Below are 24,250 nucleotides of genomic sequence, written 5' to 3'. Positions count from 1 at the left end.
TTATTTGAGGACATTATGATATAGCATGAATTAGCACCACCGAACATTCCACTAGCTTCTGTTCCTAATCTTGATGATGTCTGATGATAGAAAAAAATAATTATGGAATGCTTACTTTTGATAGTGTGCATGTTTTTGTTTTAATGCATGTTTTTAGTTGATTATTAAATGGCTTATCTTTATTTAGCTCTGTTTTTTTAAGACCAGTTGGATTGCTGTCACTAAAACAAATTTATTGTTCATTTCTAGTGCAACGTTTAACTGTCAGAGAATCAACAGACAGTTTGTTCCCAGAGCAGTTGTCCTCTCTGAATTATTTGAGGCGGAAGAAAGAACGACCTCACGTGTTAAATTTGAATAGTATTGATTCATCAGGAATACTTAGACCAAGGCAGACCAGATTAGACAGTCCACTTAGCAATCGTTATGCAGGAGACTGGAGCAGCTGTGGAGAAAACTACTCTTTAAATACAAAAGAAAATTTAAATGATGTGGATTATGATGATGTACCTTCAGAAGACAGAGAAAATGGAGAAGATTATAGCAAAATGAATGGACCAGAAATAATGATTGAACAGCCACTTCCTATGTCCAAAGAGTGCACATTCCAGACATACTTGACAATGCAGACCATTGAGTCTACAGTGGATCGAAAAGTTAATCTCAAAGATCTACAAGAAAGCATTGATACTTTGATTGGCAATCTGGAGCGTGAGCTCAACAAAAACAAGCTGAATCTGAGTGTTTAAGATTGAAAGGTTTGATTTGGTTTTTAATAATGTCTTAAAGTTTCAAATGAGTTCTTTTCATGTTCTTATACCTCACAGTGTTGCTTTTTAAATATTTTTTACTCTTAAAACCTTTGAATAATATCTAATAAGTTCATGTGATTCAATTAAAGATAATTCATTAATATAATCTTTTTGGGGGGGGAAGAAGTAAGAATTTAATAATATTTTAAATAAGATTAGTATTTCTTCATTGAATTCAGTCATTTTTCTCCCATATCACACTGTATACAACTGCAGTAGTTATGACTCATTTTTATCAACCTAGATGTATCACATATCTAATTATTTGATTCCTAAAATATTTTAAAAGAACACATGCAAGCATAATTTGAAAGGCATTTTAAGTGAGTTTCCTCTATTTATAATACATCTCTCTTCACATTTTTTTTGGCCAGATCTTCCCATTATTTATAAGAGCTAGTTGCTAAACTAACATTTAGTGCTTTTTCCACCATACCCCTTTATTCTATAATTTCAGTATTTCTCTAAAAGATGAAACTGTAGGAAAAAAGAAAATCAAACCTCAAGGACCAACATTTCTATATGCTGTGTTTTCTCATTTTAGTTTTAACTAATGTGGTAGGTTTTATTTTCCCTCAAAATATTATACAATCATAATTATATTCAAAATTGATGGAATCTTACAGCCAAGCAAGATACAGAATATGGAATGGTATTTATGAATAAGGACAATCAGGTAATATTCTTAAGTATAATTAAAGATATAAGGGAAATACTATTCATGATTTAATCCAAGACCATGAAGGTGAAAAGGCATGACCTAACATGAAATGCATACTGAGTTCATTTGCAGCATTAAACCAAATCCAAGAAAACTGGTTATATCCCAATTCCTTTAGGAAATCTAACTATACTGAAGTAATTTTGATCAATGAAGTTTATTTTAAAGCAATAATCATTGCTGTAAAGCTCTGAAGGTAAATTTGTGAAATGCATTTTCTTTGGCAGTTTAACTGATTTTTCTTTGAATGGAGGCCCATTGAGTATTACACAACTAAGAAAAGGCATATTAAATGTTCTTGGACCACATTTTAAATTTTTTGAAAAGCTACAAGGGAAAGCCAACAATATCATTCAGTTTATTTAAGATTTAATTATATCTTTAATTATATTTAAGAATATTATCTGATTGTCTGTATTCATAAATACCATTTCATAGACGTGTATTTCACTTGATTGTAAGATTCCATTAATTTTGAATGTAATTATGATTGTATAATATTTGGGGGGAAATATATTTTTGCTTTATCTCTTTAGAAAATTTCTGGGGATAAAGATAACTTGGATTTTTTTTTGATATTTTAATAAACCTTTTCAGTTATATGGAGGTAATTTTCAAATGCACTTACAAAATCATGTAGGTTATTAGCTCCTCAAGGTTTTTGTACTATATAGGAATTACTCCTCTGTAGTTGGGGCAGATGTTCCTTTAGAGGAACATGCAGTTGCTCAGTCTGATTTGCAGTAAGAATCTTGTACACTGTAACATCATTTGTTCACATTTCATTTGCGATGCAAATGCTGCTATATATAAAACCTTTTTATAAATAAAATTATACAAATATTAATGTATCTGTATTAACATTCAGTAATTATTTAAGCTTACGAAAATATTTTTATAATCCTGAAAATGTGTATATACCTATAAGAACTTATATGTGTAGGTATTAGTTTGGGGGAAGTGGTTGACAGTAGAATCACATGTATTTTTTGAGATATATATGTTGTGAGGCCAAAATTATTAGTTAAAAAATGTCTTTCAGGGAAAGGACATTTAAGTTCTTCAAGGAGGGATTACATAAAAACACTTGAATTAAAAACATTTTAGAAGCACCTGAATAGAAATAATAGACTTTCCTCTTTTGATTCATAGATGGTCACAATATCTTTGTGAAGTCACCTTTTCAATTGAGTCTTTCAGCTTCTTGAGGGATTAAGTGCTCAGATTTCTGTATTAGTGACAAATTAAGAAAAATCTTCACCTATTCTATGCATTTTTGTATTCTGTAATGTTTTAAGTATTTATTTGTAGTAATAAACTTATAATATTGACTTTATAATTACCCCCATTTGTTTCTAATGAAATCGTCTTGCCACCATACGACATGTTATTGATTTTTAGAAGTTAACTTATTTTGGCTAAGTGTATCTACAAACCAGTTTTATAGTAATCATAGTAGTGTTTGACATGTTGATTTAGAAGGCTTTTTAAAATTAAATTGGAATGTATTTTTTTAAACTTTTATACCTACAGAATGTATAATTTTAGATTTATAAATAAAATTTGAAATCTCAGCTTTAAGATTTAGCAGCCATTAAAAACTGGCTTCCTAATGTTTTTCTAAACATTAAAAGTATTTTACTATCTCTATGCAATATACATTGGTAAACAGAACACCTTTTTATTTACTTTGAAATCCCACTAAAAATGATAATTATTTTTTTATGAAATTTTCATTTTTTAAAGCTTTGTATAACAGTTTAGAATACCAAAATAATATGTGGCAGGTATATGTCATGAGTAAACAGAGGAAAGTACTTTGAAATGTTTTCCAGGGAGACTCTGTTTTCTTCCTTTTGTTTGCTATGTCATGTATATTTATGAACTGGTATATTGTATGAACTGAATAAGTTTCAGAATGTAAAAAATTTTATTAAAAGATTATAACCCTAGTATCATTCTTTTAATTATCATAATGATTTTAATGATAGCCTATTTAATATTATTTTTAAAGGTATTGTCCGTAATTATATGGAATGACATTTATTTATCCAAAATTGAATTTTCTAGAATCTGAAATACTTTAAGATATTATTTCACTTTGGATGAGAATAGTTTTAAAGTTAGTCTCTGTCACCTTAAATGGAGAATTCTCAACATTTTTTTTGTTTCTGAGTCATAACTATAGACTTATATTTTTATCTCTTTTGCTTCTAGAAGTGCTGAATAAGCTTAACTGCCTTTACTTTAAATCTTTTTTTTCAGTGTTTATACCTGCTTTTTGTAATTTCCTGGGATCTGCCTATACAGACTGTCAACTATAATTCCTTTCTGAGCCTACTGGATCTGATGTTTTTGAGGATTAAAAACAATTTTAACTTTAGTGCATGTACCTGAGTAAAAATTTTAAACAATTCAGACAGAAAATAAAAAGTATAAGAGAGTTCCTTTCTGCTGTCCTCACCAATCCCTTTCTCAGAGCTAACAGCATGTTTGTTGCTGCTGTTCCTTGATTTATCATTTAAAAGTGTCTGTTGATTGTTTGCTGTGATGATAAGCAATTTATCTTTATTTCTCCTTACTATTAGTTACGTTTTTGATTTTTTTTTTTTTTTTTTGGTTTCCTTTATTCCTTTAATAATCTTCATTTCTCAGTCCATCAATTTTAAACAGTCTCATGACTCCCTACCAATTGAAGAAATGGTCAAACTTTGGCTTCCTTTCTAACTTATTATGACCTTTTACCTCCTGACTTCTATAAATTATGCTATTAATTTATATAATCAGTATTAATAGATGTTTATTATTTTGAAGTTCTATATTTGACCTATGTTTTTCCTTTATATATTGATCCTAAAAACTGCAGATCTGTAACTAGTTTGTGCTAGAGTATGTGAAGGTATTCATTCACAGGCAAAATTTTATATCTTTAAGTCTGTATTGATTGAAATAAAATGCTCCAAGCATAAGGGGATGGATTCTTTTCTCTCATACCCTTAACACTCTAAAACATACTGTATGTTATTCACTTCAATAATTGGGCCATAGCTTTTGCAGATTTTAATTTTTTCTTGGAGTATTTAATTTATTTAAATTTTGACAGATGATAAATAATTTTACTATAACTGTCTTAATAATACTGTGAATTACCAAATTTGTTCAGTGGTTTTAGTTCTTGTCCTGGGATTCCTGAAGTATATTTTTGTCTGTACTTTTCTTTGACAGAATAAAAATTGCCTATTCCTTGATTTATCATTTAACTCAGTATATTTTCTATAACTCAGATCATTTTATGCTTCTTAATCAACTTTATCAAATTTCTGCAAAAGTTATTTTTAACTACCATTTTGGAATGTATTATTCTTTCTTTTTTAGTTGTAGTTGGATACAATATCTTTATTTTATTTATTTATTTTTATGTGATGCTGAGGATTGAACCTAGCGCCTCTCATGTGCTAGCGCTGAGCCATAACCCCAGTCCTGGAATATATTTTTTTGGATCCCACTTTTTTCTTGAATTTGTTTTGTTGTTGTTTGTTGTATCTGTTTTCTGAAGTATATTTGCAAGTGCCCTTTTTTATCCCCCCAAATAAGACTACCTGGAAGATAAACTTTTCATCTTTTTAGGTCTGACTAGGACTTTATTTCTTTCCCATGCTTCATTATGATTGGTTTGGTAATCCTACATTGAAATTCATTGTTTAGAATTTTGAAGGCATTTCACTATTATTTCCAAGCATCTGGTTTGCAGTAATCTAGGATAGAAAGATGATTGTTCAGATCAAAGAAGAAGCAATAGAGGTAGTGAGGAATGGTTGGATAATGGATATATCTTGCAGTAGGAGTCAAAAGAATCTGCCTGTAAGCCATGTAAGGAGTAAGGCCCAAGCAGCTGAAGAAATTGCCATCAAATGAGATTGAAATGACTAACTCATATTTTTAAAATGAGTTCCTTGTAATAGACATTATTAATGCAACAGTTATCAAAATGCTTTATGATGTTCTGTTAACTAATAACACTAGTGCTTCTGTATCTAGTGATGATGCTTGTAAAGTCATGGCTACAATCAGAAAGCAAAAACACTTCCTTGCATATCTACCTAAGTAGTACCACTTACCACATATTAACAATCTTTGGAAGTTTTCAGATTGTCTAGTTTTATTTTAGGGAACCAAAAGAAATAGGTTTGGGTAGTGTTATGGTTCCTGAAAGGAATTTAGTTTCCAGACCACAGGATGATGTTGAGGATTAGGATTATATAATTTAAGAACATTAGGTACTTTGATAAGATAAAGTTTTATTGTTTAAGAATAACAAATCCTAGGGCTGGGGATGTGGCTCAGTGGTAGAGCACTTGCATTTTCCCTAGCATGCATCAGTTCTGAGTTCAGTCTCTAGTATGGCGGGGGCAGTGCGGGGGGAGGGGAATCTTGCTTGACCTCAGAACTTTGGTATAAGAAATACTCTTTTGCCCTTTTTCTTGCTGAGTTTTCATTTTGAATCCATTAAGCTTCACATTTGATGATCTTTGAATGCCAGGGTTTTAATGTCAGTATGTTTGGTTGCATTCTGACTTAGCCAAAAACTGACTAGCAGAAATGGAATTTATTGAAAAAATAATACGCGAGAGAGAAGACTATTTTAGGGTGCTGAAATATTTTATATCTTGATCTAGGTGATTATATCTTAATCACAGATGACTGTGTATCAGGTTGCATACTTAAGATTTGTGACCTTTATAAGTCTCATCAATTTTTTTAAAGCACGCTTTTTAAAAATTGGCAAGCTGAAGACATAGACTTGAAAGATAGGCAGAAACTAAAAGAAGTTAAGTAGTCAAAATGACAGCAATCAAGGTCATGCCTGGTTGTGGTACTGCCATTTTTATTACCACCACACAGCCCCCAGATCATCATTGGAATTAATTATAAAATATCCTGTTCTCAGCATAATCCCTGATTCAGGATCCCTGGCAGAAAGCTGTAGATGGTGTACCAACTTCTAGACGTTAGTAATTGGCTTTCATTCTTTCCCTAAAATTTATACAGTCAGTGGTAGATTCTGTGACTACAAGAAAGGCATTTGCTGGGAGGCAAAAGTGTCAAATGTCCACAATACTTCCCTAAACTTTATCTTTCCCTGTTGCCTAAATTGAAGTCTTTCCCACTTACTTCCATATCCTACCGATCAAACGTCTGAGTACTGTATGTCTTGACCCTACACTTCAGTTTGCTCTATTACTTTAAGCTGCCATTATGCCAATCTCTTATCATCACCTTTGCAATCAGAGATATCTCCTTTCTCTATTCCCACAGTCCATCCTATTAATAGAAGCTAAAGTGATATAAAAAAATGGACCATTTCATTCCCTAGGCCTTCTACTTTGCTCTCTCTGCTCTAGCAGGAGGATCACAAATTCAAAGCCAGCCTCAGCAATGGCGAGGTGCTAAGCAACTCAGTGAGATCCTGTCTCTAAATAAAACACAAAATAGGGCGGGGATATGGCTTAGTGGTCAAGTGACCTGGGTTCAATCCCTGATACCACCTCCCAAAGGCTGTCTCTGAAAAGTCTATTGGTACTGAGATTTTTGGGAAAAGTAGGTGGAGATTTCTGTTTCTCATAACAAGTACTAATCATAATACTATTTGATTAAATTATAGGCATTTATAAACTTGGCAAATATTTACACTTAAACGAAATTTTAGAAGAAAAAAAATTATCAATACCATTTGTCATTGTTTGTCATATCACCTTGGCTTATTTTCATCAAGATGTTTACTTCTGAAGTTACCTTGTTTTTATTTGTTTATATTCCCTCTTTTAGAATGTAAACCCCAGTATAGCAGTAGGGACTTTGTATATGCAGTTTATTGCTGTATGACTAGGGACTGTAGCACAGAAGATCTTAAATTAATTATTAATAAATGAATGACTATAAAGGGACACTTGGAGAGTACTTGTATTTTTCTTAGGGAAGGGCTAAGGACTATAAGATGCAATGTTCATATAATTTTAAAAAACTCACTCCTGAATAATTATTTGTGGTTAAGAAAGTAATGTTATCTCTTTTCTCTTCCCCCCCCATTTCCCCCTTAATGACTTCATTTTTTAATTTTTATTTTTTGGAATTAGACTGGTTTTGTAAAATTGGCGAATTTAAAAGTGGATTGGTAAATTTTGAATAATTTTTTCTAGTAAACTTTTGATACACTATCGAGTAGAAGCAGTTTTTAAGTGATACCTATGTGAAAAGATACATCTTCCAATAAAAAGGAAGATTTTGAAGAAATAGCTTATTAAAATTCATCATTTGTTTCTTTAAAGAAATTTGTTAGCAAAATATGTCCTTAATTAATTTTGGTCTCATTTACTTGAATATACACTTTTTCTAGAAGTGGAAAAACCTGTTTTTCATTTTATTAAAAGAATATTTTTATAAGCTTGAATGAACCCTATAAATAGACTTCTTTATTAGAATAGCAAAGAAACCACTTTTGGGAACCAGTACTATATTAAATTTTTTTCTTTTTTCTCAATGTCAAATGTTTTTTTAAGCATGTTAGAAAAATGCTTCAATATTGCCACTGGGTTGGGTTGACTTTGTCCTTGTTTGTTTGATAAGACCATTTAACATGCTTTTAAATGTTTTGGATTAACTTTGCTTTTTTTGCTTAAAGGAAATATAGATAGAGGGAAAGTTTGTTATGCAATATTCTACATACTTCTTTGGAAATTCCATTCTTCAAAATAAACTTCTCCCTGGGGAGTTTAAAATTCCAACTTTAGAAAAGTACAGTTGATATTAAATCAAGAAAGAAGAAAGTCCTTTTCATTCAAGATGTTTTTTGTTGTTTTTTTTTTTTGTGAAAGTTATGAGATGGCATGCTGCACTGCAGCTCAGCTTTTTTTTTTTTTTTTTTTTTTTACACTGTAGATATTGAACAGTGACCCCTTGTTCTTGACCTTTGCTCAAGAAATCAGACGCACGTTGCCAGCATGTTTGTGTCTGTTCTTGCCTAACATTCTTTTCCCAGTATAACTCACTCTTTAACCTAAGAGCAAGTTTGAATCATTAGGTAAGTGAAAACCGCTTGTCTGAACTGGTAGCTAAGAAATGTCAGTGCATAAAGTGCTGTCTGTCTGAGGTTATGTATGAAACTGTTGTTTGATCTGTATTATATCAAAACACCTGTAAAGTCAAGCAAACGGTACATAAAAGCAGCCGCAGTAGTGTCTTTTTTCTTCAACATTTTATTATCAAAAATTTCAATTATAAAGAAATGTTGAACATTATTTACATAAGTATAAGCATTTTCCTATATTTGCTTGTTCACTAATGGACAGTCATTATCTTATTTTTGGTGCATTTCAAAGTAAGGTACAGGCATTGGTGCAATCTACAGTGTGTCATTTTGGAAAACAAAAAAATGAATTAGTGGTAAACTTTGTGTGACGATAACCTCTAAAAGTATCATATGATTTGTGAATTTGCCACAGTATTAAAATTTTTCACTATTTGAAACATCCAATTGTGTTATATTCTAAAAAGTATTAAGTATTTTGGGTAGCTTGTGGTTTTTTCCACATTACTGTTAGCTATCCTAGACTTCCACCATTCACAATCTTTGCAATTTCTACCATATTCAAGAACTACCTGTGATATTATTGTTTTATTTCTCTTAATATATATATATATATATATATATATATATATATATATATATTCGGCAGTACTGAGAATTGGACCTATGGGTGCTCTACTAATGAGCTTCTTCCGGAACCCTTTTTATTTTTTATTTTAGACAGGGTCTCTAAAGTTGCCCAGCTGACCTAGAACTTGCAGTCCTCTCACTGAACTTTCAATCCTCCTGCCTTAGCCTCTCAAGTTACTGATATTACAGGCATGTGCCACTGTGCTGGGCTCTCTAAAACACATTTTTAAAATTAAGTTTATTTTTAGGGTAAAACTTCATATTGCCCCATAAGCAGAAATTCAGCATCACTTGTCATTAACAAGCATAGTCTTTCCTGTATACCACAATAAATTCATAGCGATTAAGATAATTAAGATATTAAGATGTATTAAGATAATTAAAGTATGTGTTCTGTGTACAGTTCTGTACACCTTGAAATGCATACAGTACTATGGAAAACACTGAGTTAGTCTCCATCCTTCTCCCTTAGTTCCTAACACAAATATGGAAACAACAAAGAGCTGGGGTTGTAGCTCAGTGGTAGAGTGCTTGCCTAACACATGTGAGGCACTGGGTTCCATTCTTAGCACCATAAATAAATAAATAAATGTCTACCAACAACTAAAAAAAATATTTAAAAGAAAAAGTCAAAGCTGGATTGGAAATCTATGGCAGAGCTAGGGAAGGTCTGGCTGCCACCTCCCTAAACACCACCCTAAGATTGTACACCTAGCAAGGGTCATTTTTCATGAACTTTCTAGACCCCACTCTGGTAGGTACAGAGCTAAAGCCCAATCCTTGCAGCCTGAATTTCTTCCTTAGGGACTTCTCTGCTGTGGCCCTGACCACATTTTCTTTTTCTTTTCACACCTGTAACACTCTCCTATCACATATCTTTCCCTGATCTCTAACAGGGTGATAAGAGACCAATAACAGACCTATTTTTCCCTCCTAAATTTAGAACCAAGACATAGGAGCTGGATATGTGGAAATCAAAATGCCATGTTTACTACTGATAAAGTTAATCTATAGAATACGACATGAATCTACAGCTAAATGGGCTTCGTCACCTGGCCACTGGCAGAGTTACTGGAAAATAGGCCTCTTCTGGCAGGGGGTGGAGCCTGTCAGCATTATTTTTTTAAGAATCTGCATCATGGTGTGCGTGCATGCGTGCGTGTGTGTGTGTGTGTGTGTGTGAGAGAGAGAGACAGACAGACACACAGACATGTACTAGGAGAGAGACAGTGGTGAGAACTCAGAAGGCACTCAGCCAAGCATGCTCAAATTCTCAGTTCACCACTCAGAGAAAGCCATTTTTTGAGACTTGGAGAACAGTAAATGAGGAGGGCAGAGTAAAGTTATAAGTGACCCTCTCATACCTTCTTCTCTTGAGAGTTGGAGAATAATTTCCTTCCTCTTATGGAAACAGGAAAAGAACAGGATTTTATCTCCTAATAAATGCCTCCTATTGCTTCCTCCTATAGTAACCGAAGGTTATACATAAACTTCAGGACTTTTCTACAAATGGAGCAGGAAGTAGAAATGATGCACTGTGCATTGGGAGACAAAAACAACACACAAAGATTCTCCAAGTAATTGTTAAGCAATTTTCATGGCACACCTCATTTATTTGCCAAGTGGTAAAAAGTTGGGCATATTCACCTTTATTGATAAATTCTTTCATTTTCAGGTCCCTGTGGCCATGTGCCAGCTCTAGCTAGCTGCCTTGGGCCTAAGACATCCCAACTGGTCTTTCCCTCCCATTCCCAATAGAATCCACCACCTCCTCCTCCTCTACCTCCAGGGAAAATTTGCCTTCTGCAATCTCATTTGGAATCTTATTATATGATTAAAATACTAAGGTGTTAATTACCTGAATAAGATACTAAGGTATTAATGATGTGTAGGTTTTATTTGTACTTTATTTTTAAATGGGGGCATATTAAACCCATTTTCAAGACTAACCCTAAGAAAGTATCAGAGGAACCTCTTAGTTTCTCTTGGTTCTGTTAATAGCCATATGTCCAAACATATCTAGTTGTATACTTTATATAGAGAATATTTATAGTAACACTATGAAAAATGTGTGTGTTATAAACATGAGATTTGTGTAGGAGCACAATATTGCAGGTGAGAGCATAGACTCTGGAGGCAGACGGACTTGGCTTGTATCCTGCTGTCACTTGATTGCACTGTAATCAGTAATGTGGCATCTGTTAACAGTTTTCAGCAATAAACAACCACTGTCAAATTACAAAGGCCTATTATAAAAATATTCAAGTAATACAGACCTATTAAAGTATTACCTTTGCTTCAAAGTAATCTAGAGTGAGGGCTACAGATTAAAGATTAGCCACATACTGTCTTTGTTAAAATTGAGGGTGGTAAAAGTCTGATCTTTGCTTTACACTCTTCCCTTCTTCCTTTCCATTTTTTAGAAATAAAATATCTACCATTTTTATGACTTACTTCCAGGTTTTCATATGCAGAGAAATATCACTATCTATGCCTTGGTATAAATACACATACATCTTTTTTACACAAATGGGGTCATAGTATACTTGTACAACTTGACCTTTCCCTTGCTAATTTGTGGACTTCTTTCTTTATAAGAATGAACAAACCTGTAATCATTGCTCATCACAAATAAAGTAATCCTTGTTTTGGATGAACATAATGTATTTTTCCATCAATGGGCATGTAACTTCCTTCCATCCATTAATGTTGTCTTGGCTAATATACCTCTCTTCAGTACCAGAAGTCAACACTTTGATTTTGTCAGCTTTCCATTAACAGTCTCCACCCACAGTTTTCTTGAATCCTCTGAAATCCAGTGTGTCCCTTAAACCTGTGAGGAGCCTGACCTTCACAGGATAAGAGAAGGAAAAAGAAATAAAAAGTAACTTTCTACTAGTATTATGTTTAAGTCACTGTGCAAACTCTGCTTTCCTGAGAAAGTATGGCTAAGGAATTTATTTTCAAGTTGGCTCTTTAATCCATAAGGTGAAGAAATTTCTTTTTCATTTTTTAAATTCTAAATCATATTTTTAAAAAATAGTTTTAGTTGTAGATGGACACAATACCTTTATTTTATTTATTTTATGTGAGTACTGAGGATCAAACCCAGTGCTTCACATGTGCCAGGCAAGCACTCTACCACTGAGCTACAACCTCAGCAAAATCACATTTTTAAATTATTTTTTGGAGGTACACCTCTTATGTGACTCTTTATGTTTTCTCCTTTCTTTCCATAAAGAGAAAGTAGTCAACAAATAAGTAAAATCTTCTACTGGATTTTCACTCCAACTTTGGAATCTTTATGAGTTTATGCTAGGCTGAATAATGACCCTAAAGATATCCATGCCCTAATCCCTGGAGCCTATGAATGTTACTTTATATAGCAAAAGTATTTAATAGATATGATTAAGGACTTAAAGATGGAGAGATTTCCCCAGGATATCCAGATAGGCCCTAATGGTAATTACAAGTGTCCTTATAAAAGGGAGGCAGAGGGAGATTTGACTATAGAAGGGATAAGGTGATGGATAGATTCCAGTGGTACAGCTGGGAGCCAAGGAATACCAGCTGCCACTGGAAGGTGGCAGAGGCACGGAATGGATTCTCACCAGAGCCTCCAGAAGGAACCAGCCCTGCTGTCACCTTGACTTTAGCCCCACAAGGCTTATTTCAGACTTCTGGCCTCTAGGCCAGAAAGAGAACAAATATCCTATTGTTTTAAGCTACTAAGTTCATAATAATTTATTAAGAAACTAATACTGAGGTGCAGGCCGGTAATCCCAGCAACTCAGGAGACTGAGGCAGGAGGATGGGAAGTTCAAGATCAGCCTCAGCAACTTAGTGAGGCCCTAGGCAACTTAGCAAGACCCTGACTCAAAATAAAAAATAAAATCAAAAACAAAAAAGAAACAAATACTAAGCTCTGTTCACAATACTGTGAAATTAATTTTTGTTATTTTTTCAATTTGTTACTTATTCTTGTTGGTTTCTTTTCCTTCAATGAGTGTTTTTTCCCATATTTTTTTTATTGGTGCGTTATAATTGTACATAATGGTGGGATTTGTTGTTACATATTCATACATGCATACAATATAACAATGTAATTTGGTTGATATTATTACTCAGTGTTTCTTCTTTCCCTTCTTTCCTCCCTCCCCTCTGGTTCCTTTCCTATGAGAGAGACCTTATGACCCTTTCCCTGAGTTTGGCTTCCTTCACTTAACATAATGTTCACAAGTTCCATCCATTTCTTCAAATTACATAATTGCATTTTTTCTTTATGGCTGAATAAATCTTCATTTCTTTATCTATTTTCTTTATCAATAGATAAAGAAAATTTTCTTTATCTGTTTATCCTTTGATGGACACCTAGACTGGTGTTCGTGGTTTGGCTGTTGTGAATTACGCTACTATAAACATGGGTATGCCTGTGTCCCCATAGTATGAAGACTTTAATTCTTCAGGATAAATATCAAAGAGTGGTATAACTCAATTCATATGGTGATTCTATTCCTAGTTTTTTGAGGAAACTTTATACTGATTTCCATAGTGATTGTACTAATTTACATCCCACCAACATGTAAGTATCCATTTTTCTTCACATCCTCTTCAGCATTAATTATGTTTGTATATTTGCTGGCTGCCATTCTGGCTGAAGTGAGATGAGATTTCAGGGTAGTTTTTGATTTGCATTTCCCTAAGTGCTACCGATATTGAACAGTTTTTCATATATTTGTTGGCTATTTGTATTTCTTACTTTCTTTTTTTTAAGTGTTTGTTTAGTTCATTTGCCCATTAATTAACTGGGTGTGTGTGTGTGTGTGTGTGTGTGTGTGTGAAGTATTTTGAGTTCTTTATATATTCTGAATATTAATCCTCTATCAGAAGAGTATCTAGCAAAGATTTTCTCTCATTCTGTAGGTTCTCTCTTCACATACTTGTTTCATTTACTGTGCAAATCTTTTCAATTTGATGTCATCCCACTTATTAATGCTTGGCATTATTTTCTGAGCTTTAGGGGTTCTGTTGAGAAGGCACTACCTATGCCTATCTGTTGGAGTTTGATTCTATGTTTTCTTCTAGGAGTTGCATAGTTTCTGGTCTGATTCCTAGATCTTTAGTCCATTTTTAATGGACTTTTGTGTAGGGTAAGTGATAGGGATCCAGTAGTCTTCTACATAGAACCAATTGTTTAAAAGGCTATCTTTTCTCCAGTGAATGTTTTTGGCATTTGTCAAGAATCAGTTGACTGTATCTCTTAGTGTTTGTCTCTGTGTCTTCTATTCTGCACCCTTAGTCTATGTGTCTGTTTTTATGCCAGTATCATGTGGGTTTTGGTACTATGGCTTTTTAATACAATTTGAGGTCAACTATTGTGATGCCTCCAGAATTGCTTTTTTGGCTTTGAATTGCTTTGGCTATTCTAGGTCTTTAATTCTTCCAAATGAATTTTAGGACTATTTCTTCTAGTTCTGTGAAGAATGTCATTCGGCATTTTGATGGGGATTGCATTGAATCTGTATGTTGCTTTTGGTAGTGTGGTCATTTAAGAATATTAATTCTGGGGTTGGAGTTGTGGTTCTGTAAGAGTGGTAGAGCACTTGCCTAGCACATCTGAGGCCCTGGGTTCAATCCTCAGCACCACATAAAAATAAATAAAATAAAGGTATCGTGTCCAATTACAACTAAAAAATAAATATTAAAAAAAGAATATTAATTCTGCCTATCCAGGAACATAAAAGGTCTTTCCATCTTCATGTGTCTTCTTCAATTTTTTCTTCAATATTCTATAGTTTTCATTGTAGACATCCTTTACTGCCTTGGTTATATTTATTCCTAGATTTTTTTAAGGCTATTGTGAATGAGATATTTTCCTGATTTCTTTCTCAGCAGATTCATTATTGGTGTATAGGAAAACTATTGATTTTTGTACATTGATTTTGTAACCTGCTACTTTACTGAATTTGTTTATTAGCCTCAACAGATTTTTGGTGGAGTTTTTTTTTTTTTTTTTTTTTGGATCTTTTAAGTATAGAATCCATATCATCTGCAAAGTAATAATTATTCTTCTTTTCATATTTTATACCTCTTATTTCCTTCTCTTGCCTAATTGCTGGGATTAGAATTTTTAGTATTGTATGAAATAGGAGTGGTGAGAATGGATATCCTTATCTTGTTCCAAATTTTAAAGGAAATGCTTTCAGTTTTGGTTTTGTTATATTTTGTCATATGTAGCTTTTATGATGATGTTGAGGTGAGTTCCTTCTATCTCTAGTTTCTTCAGTGTTCTTTATGAATGGGTGCTGAATTTCATTGAAGGCTTTCTCACCATCTATTGAGGCAACTAAGGGGTTTTTGTACTTAATTTTATTTACGTGATAAATTATATTTATTGATTTGTGTATGTTAAGCCATCCTTACACCCCTGGGATAAAACCAACTTGGTCATGATGTGCAGTCTTCTAATATGTTGTTGAATATAATTTGCTAATATTAAGGATTTTGGCATCTAAGTTTATCAGGGATATTGGTCTATAGTTTTCTTTCCTTCATGTGTATTTAACTGGTTTTGGTATGAGTGTGATATTGGCTTCATAGAATGAAGCCTGGAAGTGTTCCATTCCTTTATATTTTTTATGGAATAATTTGAAAAGCATTGGCATTAGTTCTTCTTTAAAGGTCTAATAAAATTCAACTGAAAATCCATCTGGTCCTCAGCTTTTTATTACTGCTTCTGTCTCATTGCTGGTTATTGGTCTGTTTAAGTTTTCTCTGTCCTCTTGATTCAGTTTTGACATGTTATATGTGTCTAGAAATGTATCAGTTTCTTCTAGATTTTCCAATGTATTGAAGTGTAAGTTTTCAAAATAGTCCATAATGATCCTCTGGATTTCTGTGATGACTGTGATGATTTCTCCTTTTTCATTTCCAATTTTAATTATCTGCGTCTTCTCTCTTTACTTTGGTTAGTTTGGCTAAGGATTTATCAATCTTATTTATCTTCTAAGAACCAACTCCGATTCATTGATCCTTGTGTGTATTTGTGTATGTGGGTGTTTTCTCAATTTCTTTGATTTCAGCTCTGATCTTAATTATTTCCTTCCTTTTACTGGTTTTGCAGTTGGTTTGTTCATGTTTTTTTCAAGGGCCTTGAGGCATGTCATTAGGTTATTTGGGATCTTTCTGATTTTCTTCTGTAGGCACTCATATCTATAAATGTTCCTCTTAGAACTGCCTTCACAGTGTCTCAGAGGTTTTAGTATGTTGTATCACTATTCTCATTTTATTTTAGAATTTTAAAAAATTTCCCCTGATTTTTCTATCACCCATATTCATTCAGAAATGTATTGTTCAATCTCCATGTGTTTATATAATTTCTGTTATACAGGGGTTATTTAATGTTGACTTATAATTTGAACTCGAGATTATTTACTGAACCACATCCTCTGCCCTTTTTAGTTTTATTTTGAGATAGGTTCTTGATAAATTGCTTACACTGGCCTCAAGTTTGCAATCCTCCTGCCTCAGCCTGCCAAGTTGCTGGAATTACAGGCATGCACCACCATATCCAGCTCTATCATTATATCTTCTTTGATGTATTATTAATTTTAGCATATGAAGTAACATTCTTTGTCTCTTTTTTTAAAGCAAGCTTTTATTGAAACTTAAATTGTGATACAGAAACACATATCAACTTATTTAAGTCCAACACAAAAAGAGAAATTATGGCACTAAAATTTTCCTTCTTCTATCACATGAGGATAGATTCTATCCAGTCTACAGTTTTCATTTCTCTAGGCTTTGTTCCATACAAATTTGTGCAAGTTTTCAACATTAGACGTTTTAAAATTATTAGGGGAAAGGAAAAAAATTAATAAATAAAAATAAGACCTCGAGCCAACAAACATTACCAGTCTACAGGGATACTGCTCCAAAACAAAATCCACGTTGAGTATAGGTCCTCACAACAGAGCAAGTCAAAACATTAGGTGCTGTGCTCATTACAGAATCAGACAGATCAAGCTGATTGAAAGCTTCCTCAATGAAACAGTCAGTCAATAGCATACTTGAGATATAAGTCAAACGGTGTTCCAACCATGTGATTTCAAATCAAGTAGATTTTATGTTTAGAAACACTGAAAATGTGTTTCCTTTATAAGTATGGAAGGAATAAAGCATCAATCCAGAAATTATGAAGAAAATATTGTGAGTTCAAGAAATACAAAATGTAGTCATTTTTTTTCTGTTCTCTCAGTTGCTTAAATACCACAGTATTTGCAAATACAGCTAAAAGATCCCAACTCTTGAAAGCCTATATACCGAGTCATTTCCCATTGAATATTTTTAGAATTTTAGTTTTTAAAAATCTATCCATACATTCCGCTATATGATAATATCTGAATAATCTGGACAGTTTTCATTCTGGGCAGTCATTCATTTGATCTTGTGGATACCGTGGTGGAAAGAATATGATGCAGGAACAGATGAACATGCACATGTGTTACTTAATCACAGAACTTCTAAGTCTTAATATGGAAAAACGCTGATTCTGCTTTGAACCAAAGTTTACAATACACTATTAAAGGAAATTACTGGCAATGGCTACTAAAAGTAAAATTTAAGTAGATGATCCAAGATGACAGGACTTAATGAATCCAGGACAACCTATATGCTAAATCTCCCTACTTATCTACTTAGTGATAAAAATCCTTTTATACCACTATGTAGGAAGTTAGTACAGGCATGGTACTCCATTAGAAGCTAATCTCATTTATGAAAGAGCACAGCATAGCATGGGGTATACAGTTCAGTAAACCCTAATCTCAATCTACAACTCTCCACGTCCTCCCTGCTAGTCAACATTGGAGATGCTTAAAATTATTTTGTGGGAGACATGTAATTTTGTCACTTACCTTCCAAAAGAGCCCATTCCATTGAAAAGGAGGCCAAATTAATATGCCCTTAAAAGAACATTAAGCCCAGGGACTTTTTCTCATTCTCGCACCTGGAGTATAAGATTAATATATAAACCCCCAGTGTAAATACATTGCTTCATTTGTGGGGCTGGAGGGGAAGACACCAGGTTGAGGGAAGAAATCAAAGGACTACAAATGCAGAAATAATTATTAAAATAGTAATACACAAAATGAGTAATTAGAATAATTTTCTTAAGGACTTGTGAAAGAAAAATGTAATTGGGGTTGCCAAAAACATCTCTATGAAGTAGAAACTGGTTTCAATAACATTAGTAGAGAATATGTTCTAGAAAGTCGAGGTAACTGGATATAAAATTCTGGCAGCAATTTAATAGAACAGCCCCAGATGGTTCAGCTGAGGCCAACACCTAATGAGGATGAAAGCCTTGTCTGTGGGGAATTTTGGACAATAACTGCAGAAATATTATACCGTGCATAAGCCAGTCAAAATTGTTTTCACAAGTGTCATAAAGTTTAATATAGTAAAAGTTTTTTCTGAATGCACTTCAATTTCACAGCAAGAGTGGCATAGAATACCTAAACACAGAAGACAGCCTCCATGCAAGATATCTAACTCCTTGGTATAATAATGCATACTCTTCAAAATGATTACACTATCATTAATCTAGGGCTTTCTGCAACTACAGGTGGTGGTTATGGAAAGCATGGCCCCCAGTACCAACATCTATAAAGCAGCCACCACCTTCTGTGGGTGTTCTCTTTTTTAATTTTTTTCTTCATTTTCCTTAATCAACTCTGCTGTGCTGCTTCTTGGCAAGATTAGTAAAAACAAAGTTGTAATCATTTAACTAACATAGCACTCTGGCAATCAAGACGAGTTCTAAATGTCACACAGTGCTTTCTTCTGGTGTGAATATATTTTGTATACAACTGGAGATATGAAAAATTGTGCTCTGTAGGTGTAATATGAATTGTAATGCATTTCTTCTGGGGTGAAGAAAGCACTGTGTGGCATTCAGAACTCTGATTAACAAACCAGGTGGTCACAGATTTTCCTGGCTTGAAGACTTCCCAAACTTTCCTGATCAGATCATCATAAGAGATCTGACTTAAGTTTGTTTCAAAACTAACATAAGAAAATTCTGGTTCTGGAGTGATGTGAATAGTCCAATAAGTTCCATTCTTTTTTATTCCATTCATTGAATACCCACAAGGATTGAACAGTATGGCATCAATGACAAAACCTGGTATCAGGTCACAAATTCCACTCTCACGAGTGACACCCTTTGCAGTAACACCATCTTTTATGTAGAATTGGTTCGTAACTGCTGGGTCAAGCTCAGTCATCAAAATGCCGAATGTTTTCTCTGATATAAGGAGGCTGACTCATAGTGGGGTTGGGAGGGGGAGCATGGGAAGATTAGAAAAACTCTAGATAAGGCAAAGGGGAGGGAAAGGAAGGGAAGGGGGAAGGGGGTAAAAAAGATGAAAGAATGAGATGGACATTATTACCCTAAGTACATGTATGGAGACACAAATGGTGTGAATATATTTTGTATACAACCAGAGATATGAAAAATTGTGCTCTACGTGTGTAATATGAATTGTAATGCATTTTGCTGTCATATACAACAAATTAGAATAAAAATTTTAAAAAATTTTCCAGGGTTTGATCTGGCTGACTTATTACCTGACTCTCTGGGAAATCCAGAGTATACAAGTACCAACAGTCAGAATTCATATGTCCCATAAAATACACTGTTCCATTTGGGAAAATTGCATCTATTTCTTCCTGGAAATTCTGGTGTGGGTATCCTTGATGAGAAGGCTTCATGAAATTCTTACAAGAATGAAAGAAGCTTTGAATTGAGTCAAACCCACTGTAATCCTTAGCAAGCTTCAACAGGGAACCAGTGCTTTCAGCAAGAGGGTGGTACCAAATGTCTTCAAAATGAAACGTCTCTTGGAGACAAACACACTACTTTCATAAGCTTCCTTATAATCTAGATTGAGGTTCCCCTCTCCCTTATAGGTGTGGTATCCATAGACTTTGTGTTAATTCTGGTTTTGCTGCAGGAGAAAATTTCTGTGAGTGGGATCCAAGGGCCCACACCTAGCCATTCCTATTTGGGTCCTGGTCATTAGTCTGAGTTTTTGCCTCTTCTTTTCATTGTATTATTATTTTTTTTAATATTTATTTTTTAGTTGTAGTTGGACATAATACCTTTATTTTATTTATTTATTTTTATGTGGTGCTGATGATCGAACCTAGGGCCTCGCATGTGCAAGGCAAGCCCTCTACCCCTAAGCCACAACCTCTGCCCTATTCATTGTATTAAAGTGCTACGAAAGTTTGAGTGTGGCTAACTTTAAAAATAACTATTGTAAGAAAATGCTAAAACTGAGAAAAAAGGAAAACCACATGTATTTTATATATATATATATATATATATATATATATATATATATATATATTAAAAGAAAGGAAAAAGAGTTAATAAAAAATGAAAAAAAATTGTCTCCATTGAGGTGTTCAAAACAGTTGTTGAGAATGGATGGCCACTGCCTGTGCCCGACTGTTTTTCTTTCCATTTCTTCTTGAGCTAGGTTCAGAGAGAGAAACAGAGAGAGAGAGATAGAGCATATACAAAGTCTGGGGGTTGTGAAGCCCTTTCTCTTTTTGAGTTGCTCCCTGAGCTGTCAACTGGAGTAGCTTAAAACTGAAGTTGATTGAAATAGCTCTCAGCTTCCCTTCTCATCAGTATAAAGTAGGATGGAATGAGAGGTTCTATTGATTGAAGTTCTGTCCACACAGACCTGGATCAATGCACTCCCCAGTTGGGACTGCTGTAGAGTTCTGTAAGGGGAGTTCCACTGGCTAGGGCTTAGGTCTAATTTAGTGTTGGGGCCTTTGTTGGGTGATATCTGCTCTGGGGAGATTAGATCACCACACCCCTATGGCCAGGCAGATACTGATCACTGCTTGGAGTCTGGATCTTAGAAACCTCCCAAAAATTCTACTCATGGGTCAGGAGAGCCTATCCTTTACACACTGCACCCATGAATATGGTCTTAGTTCCTGAATGTATTCACACTGCCTGTTCAGATTCCCAACCCTCAACTGGTCTTGTGAGCTACCAGAACTCAAAGGAAAAGCGAATTTCACTCCTCTTTGTTTTTCCGACTTGAAAACACCTCAGCTCTCTACCTCCTAGTTGAGAAATACAGAGCACTTTTCAAATACTGGTTTGTTGTGCAGTCTCACAACTAAGTTCAGGCTGCTTTCCTAGCTTACACATCCATCCTTCGTGTTTCTCTCAACCCTCCCCTCGGTGGTGAACCAGCGCTGCTGTTGCCACAACTGGCTTTGTTCCATTTAACTCTTTCTTGTTCTTTGTTCAGTGCATCCGAATTTCTGAGTCTCTTAGACACTCTGTCCAATGTTGAATTTTAGTGCATTCCCTCGTTCACCCACCTTACTAAGAAGCAGTACTTCCTCTGCTTGAATCCTGAGCCATGGAGCAACTGGAGATGCAAACTTCCTGTAATTTGCTATCCTGAATCTCTTCCATGAGCATGTTGTAGACAACAGAACAAAGTTGTATATTTACAACTTGTAGTTAAGGAGTTCATCATGGCCTTTTGTGTTGTAAAGAGGGGCTTTCTACCTCCTAAACTTATTTGTTTCTTACCCTCCCCACCCCACTCTAGCTGCAACAGGCTCCTGTTCCCTTGCTTGGATTTGGTCCCCTGTCAGCACAGTCTGACTTCCCTTCCATGGAACTCCCTACTCTCCTCCTATCCCAGTGGTTCTTGGGGAGGAAAGAATGAACACTCTCCCACTCTGGGGACATTTGGAAATGTCTGGAGACATTATTTGTTGCCATAACTGAGGAAGTGCCACTCTTAGCATGTCGTGGGTAGAGATCAGGGAGGCTGTTAAGCATCCTATAATACAGAGGATAGTCCCACAATGAAGAAGTATGAAGCTCAGAGATCAACCGTGCCAAGGTTGAGAAACCCCATTTAGTCTCTGCACCCCAGCTCCACTTGCCTGCATTCAGAAAACTATTACTCAGAAGCAGTTCAGCTTCTGAGTTCAGCTTCTTAGACAGCTTTCTTGGAATTGCTTGTTTTCCTTGTCTCCTCCTTCTGACTAATGATTTCTAATCTGGAGTGTGCATCTGTCCATCTCCAGTCACCACAGGTCATTCTCACATGTAGCGAAGATCAGGAAGAATTCCTTTCTCAAGTGTGCATTCCTTGGGGTAGTTAATGAATGAAGCAACTTAAATGAAGCAACTTAAGTATTTTCAAGTTCAGAACACTGTTTTGCAAATTCTTACAGATTTTCATTCTTTGCTGAGTGACTACGCTTTAACAATTTTTAAAAAATATTTATTTATTTATTTAGTTATAGTTGGATACAGTATCTCCATTTTATTTATCTGTGTGGTGCTTGTTGGGAAAACATATAACGGCAGCAGCACCCCACAGAAAAACCCCAACATGGCGTCTAACGACCCTCTTTCTCCTCTTTGAACGTTTCACTGGCGCGAAACGTTCCCGCCGGTGCCAATGTTCAAACCCTGCTGGTGGGAAGCCTTAGCCCCAATTAGAATTAACTTCTTGGGCTCTGGAACTGACATATGGAAGAGCTTGCCAATAAACGGGCGACCTGTTATCTACCTCAGCCCTGCGACCTCTCCTTAGACCTATATAAACACACAGCCTTTTGTAATAAAGTGGGAACCTCTTTGGTGATCTGTGTCGTGTGGTGCGGAGTCTTCCAGTCTTAACAGTGCTGAAGATCTAACCCAGGGCTCCGCACGTGCTAGGCGAGCGCTCCACCGCTGAGCCACAGTCCCAGCCCCTTTAACAAGAATTTTGATGTTAAAAAAATATTCAACATCAGAAACAATTCTCTTATATCCTTTATTTTTCACTTGCCTGACCTTTGTTTAGCTGTCACTAATGGATTTAAGAAAAAAGTCTCATAGTGAGCACAGTGATGCATGCCTGTAGTCCCACCTACTTGAGAGGTGGAGGCAAGAGGATTGTAAATTCAAGGCCAGCCTAGACAATTCAGCAAGACCCTGTATTAAAATAAAAAAATAGAAAGAGGCGGGGAAGTAGATAGCGGTAGAATGCTTGCCCAGCATGCACAGGTCCTGGGGTTAATTCCCAGTACCAAATTAAAAAAAAAAAATCCGACTTTATTTATTTTTATAAAAATGCCTTCCTTAAAAATTTCAACAATACAGAACGGTACAAAGACAAAATTAAAACCATCAGAACATTGAACATGCAAATAAATGGTTAGGTTACATATTGTTGAATATCCTTTCAGACATGTCATAGTCCATAAAATGTGTATATGTTTGTGTGTATGACATCTTACAAAAACAGGGCCATATATATACTGGTTTATATTTTTCTTTTTTAGTAACAGTACTATGTCCTTGGTATATTTCCTGGCCAATACATATAGATCTACATCATAATTTTAATAAATTTTTAGTATTACCCTTTGTAGCTCTTTAATAATTAACATAATCAGTTCCCACTGATGGACATTTAAGTGGTTTCTAATTATTCACTATCATTAGTGAATTATTTCTAATTATTCACAGTGCTGATATGAACAGCATGACCTGAAGGCAAGGTTGATATGGTATAACTCTCAGCTCTGCTGTGTAACTTTAGATGTTACTAAATTTGTCCCTCAGTTTTCCCATAAATAAAATGAAAATATTATGATACCTAATATTTGATAGGAGAACTGTGAGAATTAGGTAAGTTAATATATGTAGTAGTACCTATTACATATATTAGCACATAACATCTCATAAAAGTTGTGTACTATTCTAATATCTTTTCATTTGTCAGATATGTGGTTTGCAAATATTTTTTTCCTTGTCTATAACTTTTCATCTTCTTAACAAGGCCTTTTGCACATAAAGTTATTGAGATCCAGTTTCATGGATTGTACTTTCAATGTCAAGTTTAAGAAATTTCCTCTAGGCCTGGATGCTAAAGATTTTCTCTGATATTTCTAAAAGAT

The 24,250-nt window shown here is 34.5% G+C and overlaps 2 protein-coding genes across 3 annotated transcripts in view; one reads left to right on the top strand and one right to left on the bottom strand.

Moving 5' to 3' along the window:
* Syde2 (synapse defective Rho GTPase homolog 2) overlaps positions 1 to 3,502 on the top strand; it is a 41,517-nt gene extending 38,015 nt beyond the window's left edge. Inside the window, exon 7 of one of the 2 annotated variants that reach the window (XM_027935086.2) lies at positions 250 to 3,502. In XM_027935086.2, the coding sequence (XP_027790887.2) occupies positions 250 to 749 (500 nt within the window). In that variant the 3' untranslated portion in view covers positions 750 to 3,502. The remainder of the gene's footprint in view (positions 1 to 249) is intronic. The other variant, XM_071617994.1, reaches the window with a different exon arrangement.
* Positions 3,503 to 19,026: 15,524 nt separating this feature from the next.
* Positions 19,027 to 20,020, bottom strand: LOC114092558 (S-adenosylmethionine decarboxylase proenzyme 1-like). The gene is made up of 3 exons (XM_071618757.1): positions 19,847 to 20,020; positions 19,171 to 19,539; positions 19,027 to 19,077 (listed from the first exon to the last, which is right to left on the bottom strand). Exons 1-3 carry the CDS (start codon positions 20,018 to 20,020, stop codon positions 19,027 to 19,029), a joined length of 594 nt encoding a protein of 197 aa, XP_071474858.1.
* Positions 20,021 to 24,250: the final 4,230 nt, after the last annotated feature.

This window comes from Marmota flaviventris, chromosome 10, assembly GCF_047511675.1.
Source record: "Marmota flaviventris isolate mMarFla1 chromosome 10, mMarFla1.hap1, whole genome shotgun sequence".
NCBI lineage: Eukaryota > Metazoa > Chordata > Mammalia > Rodentia > Sciuridae > Marmota > Marmota flaviventris.
The sequence above is the reverse complement of the archived record's forward strand: the minus strand, read 5'-3'. Positions and strand labels throughout refer to the sequence as shown.

Coding starts and splice junctions, on each gene's coding strand:
- LOC114092558 (XM_071618757.1), bottom strand. CDS start 20,020: ATGAAGCCTTCTCATCAAGGATACCCACACCAGAATTTCCAGGAAGAA. Junction 19,540..19,846: donor AGCCAGATCAAACCCTGGAA/AATTTTTTAAAA, acceptor AAAACATTCGGC/ATTTTGATGACTGAGCTTGA. Junction 19,078..19,170: donor TGCTTTCTTCACCCCAGAAG/AAATGCATTACA, acceptor AGAAAGCACTGT/GTGACATTTAGAACTCGTCT.